General features: G+C 44.0%; 1 protein-coding gene across 1 annotated transcript in view; it reads right to left on the reverse strand.

Moving 5' to 3' along the window:
• cyp4t8 (cytochrome P450, family 4, subfamily T, polypeptide 8) overlaps positions 1 to 17,408 on the reverse strand; it is an 86,671-nt gene that overhangs the window by 30,511 nt on the left and 38,752 nt on the right. The window contains exons 4-5 of the mRNA XM_068037241.1: positions 16,125 to 16,252; positions 2,922 to 3,049 (exon numbers count right to left, since the gene is read on the reverse strand). Coding sequence (XP_067893342.1) covers positions 2,922 to 3,049; positions 16,125 to 16,252 — 256 coding nt within the window. The remainder of the gene's footprint in view (positions 1 to 2,921; positions 3,050 to 16,124; positions 16,253 to 17,408) is intronic.

Here is a 17,408-nt window from a genome sequence, read left to right on the forward strand (position 1 = left end):
TCCACGGGTGCAGCTATATCCACAGTGCTATTAGGGAGGGAGTTCCAGAATTTTGACCCAATGATGATGAAGCAATGGCGATACATTTCCAAATCAGAATAGTGTGTGACTTGGAGGGGAACTTGCAGGTGGTGGTGTTCCCATGTACCTGCTTCCTTTGTACTTGTTGGTGGTAGAGGTTGTAGGTTTGAAAGGTGCTGTTGAAGGAGCCTTGGAGAATTGCTGCAGTGCAACTTGTACATGGTACACACTGCTGCCACTGTGTGCCGTTGATGGAGGGAGTGAATGTTTAAGGTTGTAGAAGGGGTGCCAATCAAGCGGGCTGCTTCGTCCTGGATGGTGTTGAGCTTCTTGAGTGTTGTTGGAGCTGCACTCATCCAGGCAAGTGGAGAGCATTCCATCACACACTTGACTTGTACCTTGTAGGTGATGGAAAGGCTTTGGGGAGTCAGGAGTTGAGATACTTGTCACAGAATTCCCAACCTCTGACCTGCTCTTGTAGCCAAAGTATTTGTAGGGCTGGTTCAGTTAAGTTTCTGGTCAATGGTGATCTCCAGAATGTTGATGGTAGGGGATTCAACGATGATAATGCTATTGAATGCCAAGGGGAGATAGTTAGATTCTTTCGTGTTAGAGATGGTCATTGCCTGGAACTTGTGCGGCACGAATATTATTTGCCACTTATCAGCCCAAGCCTGAATGATGTCCATGTCTTGCTGCATGCAGGCACAGACTGCTTCATTACCTGAGGAATTGTGAATGGTACTGAACACTGTGCAATCATCAGTGAATATCCCACTCCTGACCTTATGATGGAAGGAAGATCAATACAGAAGCAGGTGAAGACAATTGGGCCCGGTCCACTTCCCTGAGGAATCCCTGCACTCATGTCCTAGGGCTGAGATGACTGGCCTCCAACAACCAGCTTCCTTTGTGCTAGGTATGTCTCCAGCCCGATTCCCTTAGTTTTTTTTTTGTTAGGGCTCCTTTATGCCACACTTAGTCAAATGCTGCCTCAATGTCAAGGTCAGTCACTCTCGCCTCACCTCTGGAGTTCAGCTTTTTTATCCATGTGGACAGAGACAGTAACAAGGTATGGAGTGAAGTAGTCTTGGCAGAACCCAAACTGAGTAATTCATTCCACAATATTCAGCTTCCAACAAAAAATTCTGTCAAATTTTTTGTGGCAATTGACTTCAACTCTGGCACATAGAAAGCTTTTACCAGATGATTTCCAACAATGCAGCTGAGCAGCAATATCCTGACTAATCAGGGTTATTGCTCAGTAAATGCACTTTATACGCTACCTTCCATCACTTTGCTGATGATTGAGAGTAGTAATTAGGTGGATTGGATTTGTCCTGCTTTTTATGGGCAGGAGTAACTGGACAATTTTCCACTTTTTCTGTTACATGCCAGTGTTGTAACTGTACTGGAACAGCATGGCTCGGGGCACAGCTAGTTCTGGAGCACAGGTCTTCAGCACTACAGTGCAAATGTTATCAGGGCCCATAGCTTTTGCTGTAGGCAGTGAGCTCAGCCATTTCTTGACATCATGTGGAGTGAATCGAACTAGTTAAAGACTGACCCCTGTGATGGTCGGGATCTCAGTGGAGACCGAGATGGATCATCCACTCTGCGCTTCTGGTTTAAGGTGGTTGCAAATGGTTCAGTCTTGTCTTTTGTTCTCAAATGCTGGGCTCTGCCATCATTGAGGTTGGGGATGTGGGTATCCAGGGCTAAAATCTGAATTGCACTGTCATTTGGATATGGCATTTGTGATTCGCGAACTGTCCGCACTGGTTCCGATGCAAGTGGGCAGCATGCGAATTTGGTGCACCTACCTCATCAGCATGATAGTAGCGTTGGCCCGAGCAGCTCCCGCGCTGCCAGCTGCTTCTAAGCTCAGCAAGGAGCTGAGCAGCATTGTGCTGGCAGCACGTGGTGTAGCCAGCTTTCTGTTCTTAAAGTTAGTTTGTTCCCCGTAAAGGGAAGCTGCACTGAATGACACGAGGCTCCTACTGAATACTATTGCTGCAATTCTAAACAAGGAGAGGGCACCAGGGTTATGGCAGTTGCTCAAGTGGTCCTAGTGATGGAGATAGACAGGCGGAGAGACAATATGGTTTGGTGGGGGGACCTCAAGAATGACCCTCAGAAGGGATTGGAAGTAGGTGGCCAGGGAGGGCAAGTCCTGACATCTGGACCCGAGGACCTATCAGCAGTGCCACCAGAGGTCTAATGAGAAGTCTAATGACCTCATGTGGGTGGTCAAGAACAATGACTGCATCTTCAGATGACATCTCCTACACTCCATATCACCAACCTCACATGCTGCTCAATTCACCACATCCCCATCACTCATCCAGCAGCACTCCCTGGCATTCAGGACTCATACGTAGCATCTAGATACTCCGCCTCACCCTCCCACACCTACCAATCCTGCCAGCCTCACATCCACCTCTCACTGCCTCTACATACCTCCAGTTATTCAGCTGTGGCAGGCACACCACCCAAACACCTTCTCAACTCTCAGCACACCCTCACCTTGCATATATGGCACAATGAGTAATCGGCTGATGGTGTGACCATAGACCTCTTGCTTTCCACCTCACCCTACTTCCGTCACACCAACTTTCCCCTTCTGATTTTCCGCTTTCAGACAACAACATAATTTGTATTTATATAGTGCCTTTAACATAAGGAAACGACCCAAGGCGCTTCGCAGGAGTATTATAAAACAAAATATGACTCCTAATTTCTGAGAGCGTGACATTGGCATTAGTGCATACATATTATAGAATTTGATTCAAATAACAGACAGCCATAAATTATTCCAAACAAGCTTTTGCGTGCTTTCCTTTAAATCAATAAGTAAAATATGCACTGCAAGTTAATTTGTAACGCTTTCAAATGCTTACCTTTCAATCTGGCAGTTGCCACGGTAACTGAAGGCACATTTCAGAATACTATCCAATGTCATGAGGCTCACATGCTGGTAGAGCTCCAGTGTACAATTTTCTTTTGTGCAAAGTTGTTCCCATTTATCCTGTGCAGAGAGTCATTTATTTTTAGCTCATTTTACAAATCCATTTATAAACAAACAGGTATTAGGTTATTAATCAGCATTGAAAAAACACAATGCACTACTCGCATTTATTTTTCTTTTCTCTACTTCCTCTTTCTCTAGCCTCTTATTTAAATACAGTTGGTGCAGAGGTAAGGATTTTCTGGGCAGGAACACAAACGTGCTGGTGCTGCTTCTTTAAGTAGTACTGCAGTTCATGTTGGTGGCAGAGTTTCAACTGTGTGTTTTGTGCAAAAGTGAGGCAGGAGATTACTGGTGTCCAGGGGGCAGGCAGGGCAGCCTATGTCAGGTAAAATTTTGTGACTGGTGAGGTCCAGCAGTAAAGTTTAGAGCAAAAGATGGCAAATAAACATCCAATAATAAAAGTAATCAAAGTCATTAACTTTATGTCTGCAGCTTAAGCTACGATGAGCTCATGCGTTACTGCATGACAGCCCCCAAAAATGGGCGGGGGGATTGAGATGGGGGATTGACCCACGCCCATTGATTGCAATAAAGACAGCATGCTAACTTTGTGCTGCCTACTCATTTCAATCATTTTCAGAGTCAAGCCAATACCAGCCTTGTCCCATTACCACTTTCTTTGCCCCTGCACCACCAACTCTTTTGTCATTTAATGTCTCCTGTCTTCCACTCGAACAAAGTCCTTCCCTTTTGTTCATTCCCCTCCCCCCTCACTCTCCCCCTTTCACTTGCTTAAAAACTATTACATTTCTCACTTTTCCCAGTTGACAATCCAGATTTTATGTTTGGAAAGGGCGGGAGTGGGACTAGCTGAGGTGCTCGTGCGAGAGCTAGCAAAGACACAATGGGCTGAATGGCCTCCTTCTGTGCTGTAACCGTTCCATGATTCTGATGAAAGGTCATCAATCTGAAATGCTAACTCTTGTTTCTCACTCCACACATGCTACCTGAACCTGCTGAGTATTACCAACACTTTCTGTCTTTAATATAGTCTTGCTGTTGAATGGCCGGATGCATCAGCAGGAGGCCAATATCATGAGTAGCTAACACCACTTAAAGTTAGCCTGAACCTCTTATAGGAGAAGCATCTTATGGCTGGAGCAGATGCAGACAGTCATGCAGGAAGTGCAGCTACCCTGGGAAATATTGACAGCATTGTCACTTGATTTCATGCTTGCAGCCACCAGCTGAGATACAGACACTGCACATATCGTAGACGATAGATAAGAGGTGGATCTGCACGTGGTGAGACACCAGGCACTAATGGCCTGCAGCCAAGGCAGACAGCAATGGTAGTACAGGTGCCAGCTTGCCATTTTAACAGCAAAATGCTTGCTGCATTGGGATGCCTGCCAGAAAGACTGCGGTCATTTTAACAACAAAATGCTTGCTGCATTGGGATGCCTGCGAGAAAGACTGTGGTCAATGTTAAAAAGCATGGAGGAGACAGACCAGTACCAACTTGGCACAGGGCTTTGTGCAGAGCTTGGAGCCTATCCTTTCCAGGAAGTGGTAGCCAACTCCGTTTGCACATTTGTGGACCCAACCATGATGCAGCGCCTTATGGCTGATGTTGCGAATTCCACTGCAGTACAAGCAGAAGCTAGCCAATGTCTGAGTGCTACAGTGGAAGCTCATGCAAGGTCAACTTGCTGTCATCATGGCTGTGGATTTCAGTGCGCAAAGAGGCTTGCAGGGTGTCATAGCAGCCCTGCAATCTGGCTTCCAATAGATGACTAGGATTGATGAGGCGTTGCCCTGGGGTCCTCCCATTCCTGCTACTCTGCCAGTGTCCTTGCTGTTGCCTGTCAGCCAGCCAGCCCAGACTGCTGCCTCCAACGTCAAGGTGATTCAATCCACAGCTGGGCCTTTTAGATCAGAGCTGCTTGAGGTCATTCTCCCAGGCCATCTGCAGTCTCCTCCCCCACTGAAAGTCAGCAGCCTTCCACCAGCTATGCTGCAGCCATTGGGATAGCACTGCATAGGAGCACCAGAAGGTACACCGAAGGCAAGCGCTAAGGGAATGCACAAGGATGGTTAGTTGACTTTTGTATGCAATATGACATGTTTTCATTTATAAATCTAGCCTGGAATGTTTATTTTGTGGTAGTTGTTAGTTTTGCATTGTGGCCAAGCAGACATGTGATGATCATTGACAGATGGATAGAAAGGGGTGGGAGTGTTTACGAATGGGGAATTTGGGTTGACATTCCAGGCAGAAAGCGGCTGTCTAGGTTGCCTCCTCCTTTCCTCTTCATCTTCATGCTGATGTTCCTCAGCTGCTCATCATATAGCTGGTGGCAAGGGCTGTTCCCTCATGGTGGTAAAGTTGTGCAGTAAGCAGCGGACCACCACTCATCTTGACACCCACTCTGCAGAGTACTGCCGTGTTCCTCCAAGGTGGTCTAGGCAGTGGAAGCATGGTTTTAGCTTGCCAATCATTTCTTGTGGCAGTATGGCTTTCACTGTATGAATGTTGCACACGTGTGTAGGTTGAACACCGGAGGCATCAGCCATGCCATCAGAAGATATTCCTTGTCGCACAGTAACCACCCTTTAGCTTGTCGTTGTAACTCAGATGTAGTTGGCACAGCAGACTGCTGCAAGTGAAAGCATCATAACTGCTGCCAGGATACCGTGCACTGACCTGCATGATTCAATACCTATCACACGCCAACTGGATGTTGAGGGAGTGGAGTTGTTTTCGGTTCCAGTATAGGGTAGAGTTGACATGTGAAGCCCACAAAGCAACATGCGTGCAGTCAACGGCACCCTGCACCATGGGGAAGCCTGCAATCCTAGAAAAGCCACTTGCTCATTCTGCCTGCTTGTCTCCGGCAAGACAGAATGCAATGTAATTAGTTCTCATTGAGTAAGAAATCTCAGTGACCTCCCTTATGGAACAATGGATGGCAAACTATGAGATGTTGCAAACATCTAGCCCGGAAGGAGCCAGACGCATAGAAGTTCATTGCCACAGTCACCTTCAGAGTCACTGGCAGTGGCATCCTTGCCTAGCTCCCAGGTTGGATTGTAGCGGCAGCAGGTGGCTGATTTCACTGAGGATGTCCTTACTGAAGCAAAGAGGTTCAGGTAGGAGAATTGCTTCCTTAACAACCTGGGTGGATATACTTCCCGCTGAGAATCCTTCTCCCTCTTCCAGCAGCTTGTCCTGCTCTGTGTCACCTCTGTTCATTCTCCAAGTCTTGCTGTATTTCAAAGGAAATGCCTATTAGTGCACCCTTGCCTGGGAGCAACTAGTTTGTGCAGAAGCCTTAAAATCAACAAAATGTCCTTCACCACCTGTCACACCACTCCCTGTAGACTTTTATAACTTGAAACATCTATAAAAAGCAAACACTTTCAGAATCGAGCAATAGGCAGCAGAAATCAGCCAGTGACCTATAAGTAATTGATGAACCCTTTAAATAGCACTGGTGGATTGTCAGGGGGTGGAGGGGAGGGAGTCCTTCCAGGTGCTGAGTGTGTGTTCTACTATGCAGATTAAGAAAGGGTGTTAGCTGAAGTACTGAGTTTCAGAATGGCACTGCAGGCGTTAAATCAGAGTTGCATGCTGATTAACATCATGATATGCCTGGTCTTCATCCGCTTCCAGTGGATGGTCACTTCACACACACTAATGCCCCCACCGATATGGCATCTGTTGCGATTTTCCCCACGTGTGTGTGCATGCCGCAGACACAATTTTGCAGCTCTAAGGGCACTCGCAGTGTCCAAGAATGGGTGTTAGCAAGGTCAATTTCTCACCCTCTGTGAACTGTTATTACCATTCTTTCCTGATCAAAGTGATATGAAATGGAATTGCTACCATCTTCTCTAACCCGCCTTATTCCTGCAGTCAGTAGGTGCCAGTGAGAAAAGTATTACTAAAGGACAACAGGCAAATCCATTGTAAAACTGGGTTGTAAACATGTAGCAATCCACATAAGAATTCAGTTTTATTTTGGGTAATTCTTTTCCTTTTTGTTGGGTCCAATCCGACTCTGGTTCCTTTAACAAGATGCTGTTACCTGGGTAGGGAGAATTAAACAGGACTGCAGACTTTTGTTGGCGATTCTGTAAATCATCCGATCGGAGACAAAAAATTAACTTTCCAGTGGATGAGATAAGCTATTAGCAAGTGGAAAAGTCAACTGTTAAATCAACCTTCCAACTACATGGAAATTTGGGACAGGTTCCTCAATGTTTCCCCTGATAATTTGTGGTTTTACTAAGTACCTGGACAAGAAATTAAATACATTTGGGTATGTTTAAATTATTTATTCTTGTGTATAAATTCTTCTAAACTTGACAGAGAGGGTATAGAGATAAGCAAGTAATAAACTGTTAAGGACATTGGAAGATTACTAATCTGCATGCAGCACAGACACTCTGCAATACAATTTCAAATTAATCTTGTACAAAAAGCCACACATGTTGCTTCTGAGAGATTCTTACGTTTTCTCAAAGCTTAAATATAACTTCCAAATCACAAAGCTATTTGTTGCTCTCTGAAATTTGAAGAAACCAGAACTGCCTTGCTGCTGATTAGGAGTCATTTCAAAATAGCTGATTAAACAGCTTTTCGGAGGATGGTGCTAGTGGCCTGTCTTATGCAGGATCACATGGCATCCTGGCTAATGGTGCATTAGCTCCTGGTTGCAGCTTGGAAGGACTCACTGACATAAAAGTTTTGAGCTGTACTGACTGAAGCTATTGGCATAGCTGTTCTTTTATTGATCTGGGCTTCAGGTCATTGTATAGAAAGTGACAAAGTTGATCCAGAACTTCATTAGAGAATGGAAGTTGATGAAGGCACAGATCATCATTGAGTTCCTTGTAATATCTCCAGGGCCTATAGATTAATGGTTGGATAGTGGACATAATAGTAGGTTGGCCTTATCCGCCTTTGGTGCAGCCTCATTGTATTTTTACCCTCCCTACACCTCTCTGCCTCACTTTTTTCCTTTATGACACTCCTTAAAAACCTACCTTTTGACCAAACTTTTGGTCACCTGACCTATTGTCTCCTTATTTGGCTCTGTGTCATATTTTGTTTTATAATGCTCCTGTGAGGTACCTTATAATGTTAAAGGCACTATATAAATATGTTGTTGTTGTTGGCTCCTTTCCATTGACCTCCTCCATCAAGAATGCAAACAAAGGAATCCTCATAGCAAATCTCATGCTGTGGTTGTGGGCCAAAATGTCCTGGTGACCAGACAGTCACTCACTCTGGCAGTTTAAAGTGTAGTTTAACAGCTCCCCAAAGCTTAAAAGAAATATTTTCTGAAAGAAGCAGGCAAACCTATGGGCTGAAGTTGTCCAGCAGTGAGCACCTTTTAAATTGATAATTTATACTGGATGGATCTGTTTATGACAAAGTTACATCACCTCCTTGGAATCTGCACTGACAGAAATGATGTCTAATCGGTGCAAAATTATGGAAATTCTGACATGTTACACCATCTGTCATGGTTGCATGTATAGTGACAGGCAAAAGAAATGATCCCTTGCACCTGATCTGAAAATTTTGCTGTAATGATACCGGCAGAAACAGGTCCCACCCTTAAATCTGACACTCAAAATTGAGCTGCATCTGTTGTACATTCCTATCTCGCCAATAACAACAGGGACTTTGACCTCAGCATTTCAAATGTGGAGAATGGAACAATTAACAGCTCTATCCAGATACACTGGATTATTTTCATCAAAGGAGCAAGCATAAAATCATTCAAAAAGGATTCACTGACATTTTTAAGTTGCGCGAATGCAACTTCATGGGGTCGAAGGGCATGCTTTGCAGTATACAGTAATATCAACAAGCGACAGGGAAACCTCCAACAATCTGCCATCCCAATTATCCAGCAGAATTTTCATGGGACAAAGTCTGCAAAAGATTTCTAATATCAATCTCTGCTTTGTCTGATATAAATCAACCTCACAGGTCAAAGATTGTTAGTCAATTTATGTGGCTCAGATTGTACTCACTGTGCCTACCAAAACAGCATTATACATGTAGGATGTGTTGCAAGACATCTTAAAATGTGCTCAAGATATGTTGGATGACAACATAAAAAATGGCTTTGGAGTATCTGCTTCAGGCACTTCTGAATATATTGGTGTGCTCCTTTTTACGTAGAACTACATAGAATATCCAGCATTATCCAGAGCTGGCGGGCAGCCATAAAGGCGGGGCTAAAGTGTGGCAAGTCGAAGAGACTTAGCAGTTGGCAGGAAAAAAGACAGAGGCGCAAGGGGAAAGCCAACTGTGTAACAGCCCCGACAAACAAATTTTTCTGCATCACCTGTGGAAGAGCCTGTCACTCTAGAATTGGCCTTTATAGCCACTCCAGGCGCTGCTCCACACACCACTGACCACCTCCAGGGGCTTACCCATTGTCTCTCGAGATAAGGAGGCCAAAGAAAAAAAAAGAAAAAAAAACACAGAATATATAGCACAGAAACAGGCCATTCAGTCCAACCAGTCCATGCCAGCGTTTATGCATCACAGAAACCTCCTCCCATCCTTCCTTGAATGTATCTAACCGATTTGCCTCAATTACTCCCTTTGGTAGCGAGTTCCATATTCTCACCACTCTCTGGGTAAAGAAGTTTGTTCTAAATTTCCTCTTTGATTTTTTGGTGACTACCTTAAAACTGGCCTAGTTTTGCTCTTCCCCACAAGTGGAAACCCTCTCTCTATGTTTACTGTACCAAACCTTTCAAAATATTAAAGACCTCCATTAGGTCCCACTCAACCTTCTCTTTTTAAGAGAAAAGAGACCCAGTCAGTTCACCCTTTCCTGATTGGTATAACCTGACATTTCTGTTTTTATCCTTGTAAATCTTTTTTACATCCTCTCCAGTGCACCTGTATCCTGTTTATAATATGATGACAATAACTATAAGGAGTATTCCAAGGGTACTCCAACCAAGGTTCGATACAATTTTAACATAACTTCCCTACTTCTAAATTCAATCCCTCTAGAAATAAAGCCTAGTACTTGGTTTGTTTTTGGTATAGCTCTATTAACTTGTGTTGTTAAGCTCAGTGATTTGTGAACTTGTATTATAGATCCCTTTGGTCCTTTACCCCATTTCAATTCTTATTTTCCAAGTAATATGTGACCTCCTTAATTTTCTTAGAAAAATATAATACCTATCCGTATTGAAATTCATTTGCCCATTCTACAAGTTTATTAATGCCTTCTTGTAATTTGTTGCAGTCCTCCACAGCCCACCTCCGACCCCACCTGCCAACTTAGTATCACCCACAAAGTTAGAAATTGTATTTTTGATTCCTAGGTTTAAGTTGTTAATATATATTGTGAACAACAGTGATCCCAGCACTAATCCTTATGGGGGCACTTTCCACCATTTGTCACCCTGAATAGCTATCCTTCACCCCTACTCTCAGCTTTCTGTCCTGCAACCAGCTTGCAATCCATTCTGCTACTCCCCTGACTCCACATGCTCTGACCTTATTCATTAGTCTTTCGTTTTATTCATTCATGGGACGTGGGTGTCGCAAGCGAGGCCAGCATTTATTGTCCATCCCTAATTGCCCTTGAGAAGGTGGTGGTGAGCTGCCTTCTTGAACCGCTGCAGTACATGTGGGGTAGGTACACCCACAGTGCTATTAGGAAGGGAATTCCAGGATTTTGACCCAGAGATAGTGAAGCAACGGCGATATAGTTCCAAGTCAGGATGGTGTGTGACTTGAGGGGAATTTGCAGATGGTGGTGTTCCCATGCATTTGCTGCCCTTGTCCTTCGAGGTGGTAGAGGTCGTGGGTTTGGAAGGTGCTGTCTAAGGAGACTTGGTGTGTTGCTGCAGTGCATCTTTTAGATGGTACACACTGCTGCCATTGTGTGTCAATGGTGGAGGGAGTGAATGTTTGTGGATGGGGTGCCAATCAAGTGGGCTGCTTTGTCCTGGAGGGTGGTGACCTTCCTGAGTGTCGCTGGAGCTGCACCCATCCAGGTAAGTGGAGAGTATTCCATCACACTCCTGACTTGTGCCTTATAGATGGTGGACAGGCTTTGGGGAGTCAGGAGTTGAGTTACTCACTGCAGGATTCCTAGCCTCTGACCTGCTCTTGTAGCCACGGTCTATTATGTGACATCTTATTGAAGGCCTTTGGAAATCTAAATAAATGATTTCTACTACATTACATTTGTCTATGCTCTCTGTTACCTCTTCAAATAATTTAATGAGCTTGATCAAGCAAGACTTTCTCTTTTGAATTCCACGCTGATTACTCTTTATTCTACTTTTGGTTTCTAGATGTTTTTCTATTTTCTCTTTTAGTAGGGATTCCATTATTTTTCCTACCACTGATGTTAAGTTGTCTGGACATGTTCTATCTCCCTTCTTAGATAAAGGTACAATGTTAGCTATCCACCAGTCCTGTGGCACTACATCTTTTTCTAGTGAATTATTAAATATGTGTAATAGTGCCTCTGCTATCTCCTCTCTAGATTCTTTTAAAATGCATGGATGCAATCCATCCACACCAGGGGTTTTATCCTTTTTGAATCTGATTAGTTTATTCAATGTTTCTGTTATTTTAAATGTGGTTATATCATCTCTATCTTGTGTCAGCTCAGTTTCAGCAGAGCCCAGGGAAAAAAAAGTCCACAACAAAACAAGAACAAACTAAATCCCAAAGAGACATCGTGGATGAATAATACATGAGAAAAATTGAGGGTAAGGAAAGAGGCATACACTCAGCATATGGACAGCATTTTCGCCACTAAGTCAGAAGGTTGTAGGTTCAAGTTTCACTCCAGGACTTGAGCAAAAAAAAAATCTAAGCTGACACTACAGTGCAGTACTGAGGCAGTGCTGCACTGTCAAAGGTGCCGTCTTTTGGATGAGTCATTTAACCGAAGCCCTGTTTGCCCTCTCAGGTGGATGTAAAAGATCCCACGGCACTATTTCAAAGAACAGCAGAGCAGTTATTCCTGGCCAATATTTATTCCACAATCAACATCAATAACTGATATTTATATAGCGTCTTTAATGTAATACAATGTCCCAAGGCACTTCACAAAGGCATTATAAAGCAAAATATGACACTGAGCCACAAAAGGAGATATTAGGTCAGATGACCAAAAGCTTGGTGAAAGAGGTAGGTTTTAAGGAGTGTCTTAAAGGAGGAAAGTGAGAAGGAGGGGCAGAGAGGTGTAGGGAGGGTATTCCAGAGGTTGGGGCCTCGACAACAGAAGGCACGGCCACCAATGGAGAAGCAATTAAAATCAGAGATGCAAAAGAGGCCAGAATTAGATGAGCGTAGTTATCTTGGAGGGTTGTGGGGCTGGAGGAGATTACAGAGATAGGGCTGGGTAAGGCCATGGAGGGATTTGAAAACAAGGACGAGAATTTTAAATTCAGGATGTTGCTTGACCAGGAGTCAATGTAGGTCCGTGAACACAGGGGTGATAGGGGAATGGGACTTGATGTGAGTTAAGACACGGGCAGCAGAATTTTGGATGACCTCAAGATTACAGAGGATAGAATATGGGAGACCAGCCAGGAATGCATTGGAATAGTCATGTCTAGAGATAACAAAGGCACGAATGAGGGTTTCAGCAGCAGATGAGCTGAGACAGGGGCAAAGTCAGGCAATTTTACGGGGGTGGAAATAGGCGGTCTTAGTGATGGCACAAATATCAGGTTGGGAGCTCATCTCGGGGTCAAATGTGACACCAAGGTTGCAATCAGACTAGCTTAATTTCAGACTGCTGCCAGGGAGAAGAATGGAGTCGGTAGCTAGGGAACTGAGTTTGGAGCAAGGACGGAAAACAGTCTGCCCAATATTTAATTGGAGCAAATTTCTGCTCATCCAGTACTGGATGTCAGATAGGCAGTCTGGTAATTTAGCAACAGTGGAGGAGTAGAGAAAAGCAGTGATGAGGTAAGCTGAGTATCATCAGCATAAATGTGAAAACTAACGCTGTGCTTTCAGATGATATCACTGAAGGGCAGCATAAGAAATAGGAGGGAGCCAAGGATAGATCCTTGGGGAACACCAGAGGTAAAGGTGTGGCAGCAGGAATAAAATCCATTGCAAGTGATTCCCTGGCTACAATTAGATAGATAAGAGTGGAACCGGTGAGAGCAGTCCCACCCAGGTGGACTACAATGGAGAGGCATTGGAGGAGGACGGTGTGGTCAACCATATCAAAAGCTGCAGACAGGTCAAGAAGGGATCATTTACCTTTGTTGCAGTCACATAGGATGTCATTTGTAACTTTGATAAAAGCTATTTCAGTACTGTAGCAGAGGTGGTCACCTGATTGGAGGGATTCAAACATGGACTTCCAGGAAAGATGGGAATGGATTTGGAAGGCGAAAACACATTCAAGGACTTGAGAGGAAAGGGAGGTTGGAGATGGGATGGTAGTTTGCAAGAGTGGTGGGTTCAAGGGTTGGATTTTTGAGATGAGCTTCTGACCTCATATTCGTGTCATCACAAAAAACAGATGATCTGGTCATTATCATATTGCAGTTTGAGGGACCTTGCCGCATGCCAATTGGCTGCCGTGTTTCCGACATTACAAAAGTGACTACACTTCACAAGTACTTCATTGGCTGTAGTGCACTTTGGGAAATCCTGTGGTTGTGAAAGGTACTATATAAATGCAAGTCTTACTTTTTCTGTTCTAAATATGTTCTACCTTGCAATGTTTAATTCCCAGTTCTGATTTTTCTGTAGCTATTTCTCAGTAATCACTGCTATCTCTGGTTTCTCGCAAGGTGTTATTGTCTCCAGTTCCCGTGTTTTATTACATTGCATTGTGCATTGCATTTAACTCATTTTTGCAGATACTGTGTTATTATTGGTCTCATCTGGAAATCTAGTGTACTGTACTCAATCCTGAATAATTGAACAGTGAGATTTAGTGGTGCTTAGTAATGGCTTAGTATGGGGACTCAAGAGGATGGCTTAAATTCATTGACTAGAGAATACTCGGGGTTCAATTGTTGATTCACATTAGAACTTGGAGCCATAAAGGATACTGCCTTCAGCCTGGTCACAGTGCTTTGGGACAATGCTGAGATGGGGTATAGGATACTTCAGTCTTGCCTTTCCTCAATGCCAGCAAAGCCACAGTAGAGATCAGGTTTGTGGCTTATAAGACATATCCAAACATCTCTGGTTATTCCCAGACCTCCCAGCCATGCAATGGACAGGCAAATTTCAGAACCTTAGCTGAGATGGATTTATGGCATAAAGGAAAAGAATTGCAGAGAGGGAGGGCTTTGACCTACATTAAACTGTCACTGAGTTCCCGAGAAAGGAATGAGCTTCACTGTGGGAACACCTTGCCAATGCCCGATATACATGTGCAGCTCAATTAAACAGTCAACAAGTAAACCTGGCATGCAACTGCTGTGATACTCAGCAAGACCCTCTGCACTGTAATCCTTGCATGGCAACAGTCTGCGCTTCCTTACAGTACTCTCACATTGGAAGTGTGCTGCTTGTGCTGCAATGGAAGCTGTGACATTGGCCATCAGACACTACATCATGGTTGGGCCTACAAGTGGGAAAATAGAGTTGGCTACCACTTCCATGTTGGAAAGGATGGGCTCTAAGCTATGTGCAAAGCCCTTTGCCAAGCTGATGCCAGATTTCTCCACAGTCCTTGACATTGAGCACAGGCTTTCAGGCAGGCTTCCCAATGCACCAAGCATTTTATTGTTCATACCCATCAGCCTTCTTCTGTAGCCTCCCCACTGAAGTCTTCATCTGAGCCCTCTGCAACAAAACTCATGTGTGACCTGGGCTGCAGCTGCACCTGTCCCCCTCTGGTTAGCTCCTGTTCCCTCCAGTTGTGTGTCACAGTGCCCTGTAAGAGCATGAAATATATCAGTGAGGGTTGTGCAATATGTTTGGATGATATGGCTGCCATGGTTGAATAGCTGGCAGTGTGTGCAAGCTATGAAATGTGGGTGTGAAGCTTGTAGCAGTGCTAAGTGTGTGAGGTGAGATGAAGCATATGAATGTTAGGATGAGTCCTGATTGATAGAGATTGTTGGTAGGTAAGTGTTGGTAAGTATGGTGAATTGAGCAATACCTGCGGCGACTGGAGCAGCTGGTGGGATATGGCATTTTAAGATGCATTCACTGACCGTGACCATTTGTACGATGACATAAAACTTCTTGTGGCACTGCATCCAGGTCCTCAGTGTCTGACTCCATGGCTATCTGCTCCCACTGCCTTTTGAGTTTGTCTAGAGGGCATTCTGTAGATGCAGGACATCTCTCCTATTTTTCACCTCTACCACTAAGGCCTCCAGTGCAGCGTCTGAAAAACTTGGGAGTCCACTCTCTCCCACGTTTTGCCATTATTCAATGTTTCCCATGTTCACTTCCTGAACGACTGCCAGGACTTGCTCCAGCCACAATGCACATTCCCTTTAAGAGGTGCAGGCTACTCTAAGCGCACCTGGAAATTACGATTTTGGGCCCGCTGCTGATGCGCCAGCGATGAACAGGGCAGTTAGCACTGACTGCACGCAGTGATCATTCAACCAAGCAGGCAACACAAAATTGGCATGCTACCTGCATTATGGACGTGAGTTAACTGTGCATCATGATCCCTGCGCTCATTTTCAGGGGAGTATCCAATTTAGCCCCCAGAGTCTCCCTTTTCCCATTGTAAGGCTGGGGTTGGCTCAATTGTATTTTCCAGTGATTCAGGACACAGGCATATATCTTTACAGCTTTTGTGAGGGGTGGTGGGGAGGGTGGGGGATTACCTCTAGCCTATACTTCACTCAGATGAATGTTCCCTTATTCCTTCCTCAATAGCACTATTCCTCTTTCAGGTACCATTACTGTTTATTACACAAGCAAAAAAAACACATGTAAAATATGCACTAGTTGCAATTTGTGAATATACTTGTACTAAAATGATCTCTTTACCACCAGAGGAAATTACTAAGTGTTTTCTGGAAAATTAAAACATAAAATAATTAAGAAACAGTTTTTAATCAGAAGAGAACAATGAAATTATCATGAGTTAAACATCATCAGAGATCTCCCAAAAGAACATACCAGCATGATTTTGGTGGAATCTGCAACCAGTCTTACATATGGCTTCAAAACATCGTAGTGAAATCCAGGCGTTAACAGTCGTCTATGGCGGAACCATTTCTGTCCAGAGCTCACCAGTAAACCCTCACCTGGGAATCAAAGATATTCACTCTTGAACATCAATTTTTAAAATGTATATCTCAATTTTCCAGTGAAATCATTTGCCCCTTATCCTGGTTTTTTTCAGTGATTCAATCAGCAAATGTACTATTCATCTGATTGAACCACACAGGCCAGGTTCAAATCATTGATCTCTATGGAATTGCTGATCTTCAGTTAGGTTGGTGGCCGGGGCAGTACAATTGGCTTCAGCAGGATTGACTAAGGAGAGAAAAAAAACTAGCGAGAGTGCTTGCTCCCAACTGCAATGATGTCAGGTGAGAACAAGATTTAGTTAGATACAATGGCCTCTATAATTGCAAACAATTGTTGTCTACAATTACAGTTGGCTGAGGTTTTCATGACAGGTGATACACATGGAAAACTACAAAACAACAGCCTAGTTGACAGACAAGCATATAATTTTGGGTCAAAATATTTGTGCTCCTCTTATAAGACATGCTCCAAAGGCTAAGAACCTACATGTTCTGATATACATTGTGTTTAGAAATGCCCCCCCTCCAGAAGAAAAATATAGTGGTTAAGGTATAGTACTAACCTACACAGCCAAAACAGTCCTAGATTCAGTTGCTTTTCTGTGCTGACTGAGTTGATTGTAGCTGGGCAACTGTTGGGCATTACAATTGGTCTCACCAACCCTGTGCTAGGGAAGGAAATAGATCAAACAGGACTACTCCTCCTGATCTCTATCCAATTACTCATGTTCGAAAAGTGAGTGGACAGGTTTTGGGCAAGAACAAGACTTGGCATCGCTGAGACATCCTCCATGCTCAGATTCTGCTAATGCTCACTGTATTGATCCAAGTATGAATAGCTATCTGGGAGAGGTACTGCAAGGCCATTGGTAGCCTTGGAATTGTAAGCCTGCAGGAGTGAGCATCGCCAGACAAGCAGGTAAGACCACCTGACTGAATAAAAATTATAAACTTCTGTTGAAAAGGAAGAGTATCTCCTCAAATTTTTACCCAGAAGACAAGCCTTCCATAATTAAACATGCAACTAGAACTGAGCTGGCCATTCAGGATGTAGAATCTGGCATTAGGGGAAGAAAACTGTGTCCAGCTTTTAGTTCAAATTATTCAGATGAAGTAATAGTAGTTTTATAAAGGATGGGATGGCTAGTTC

The sequence above is a fragment of the Heterodontus francisci genome, chromosome 8, assembly GCF_036365525.1.
Source record: "Heterodontus francisci isolate sHetFra1 chromosome 8, sHetFra1.hap1, whole genome shotgun sequence".
NCBI classification, from domain to species: domain Eukaryota; kingdom Metazoa; phylum Chordata; class Chondrichthyes; order Heterodontiformes; family Heterodontidae; genus Heterodontus; species Heterodontus francisci.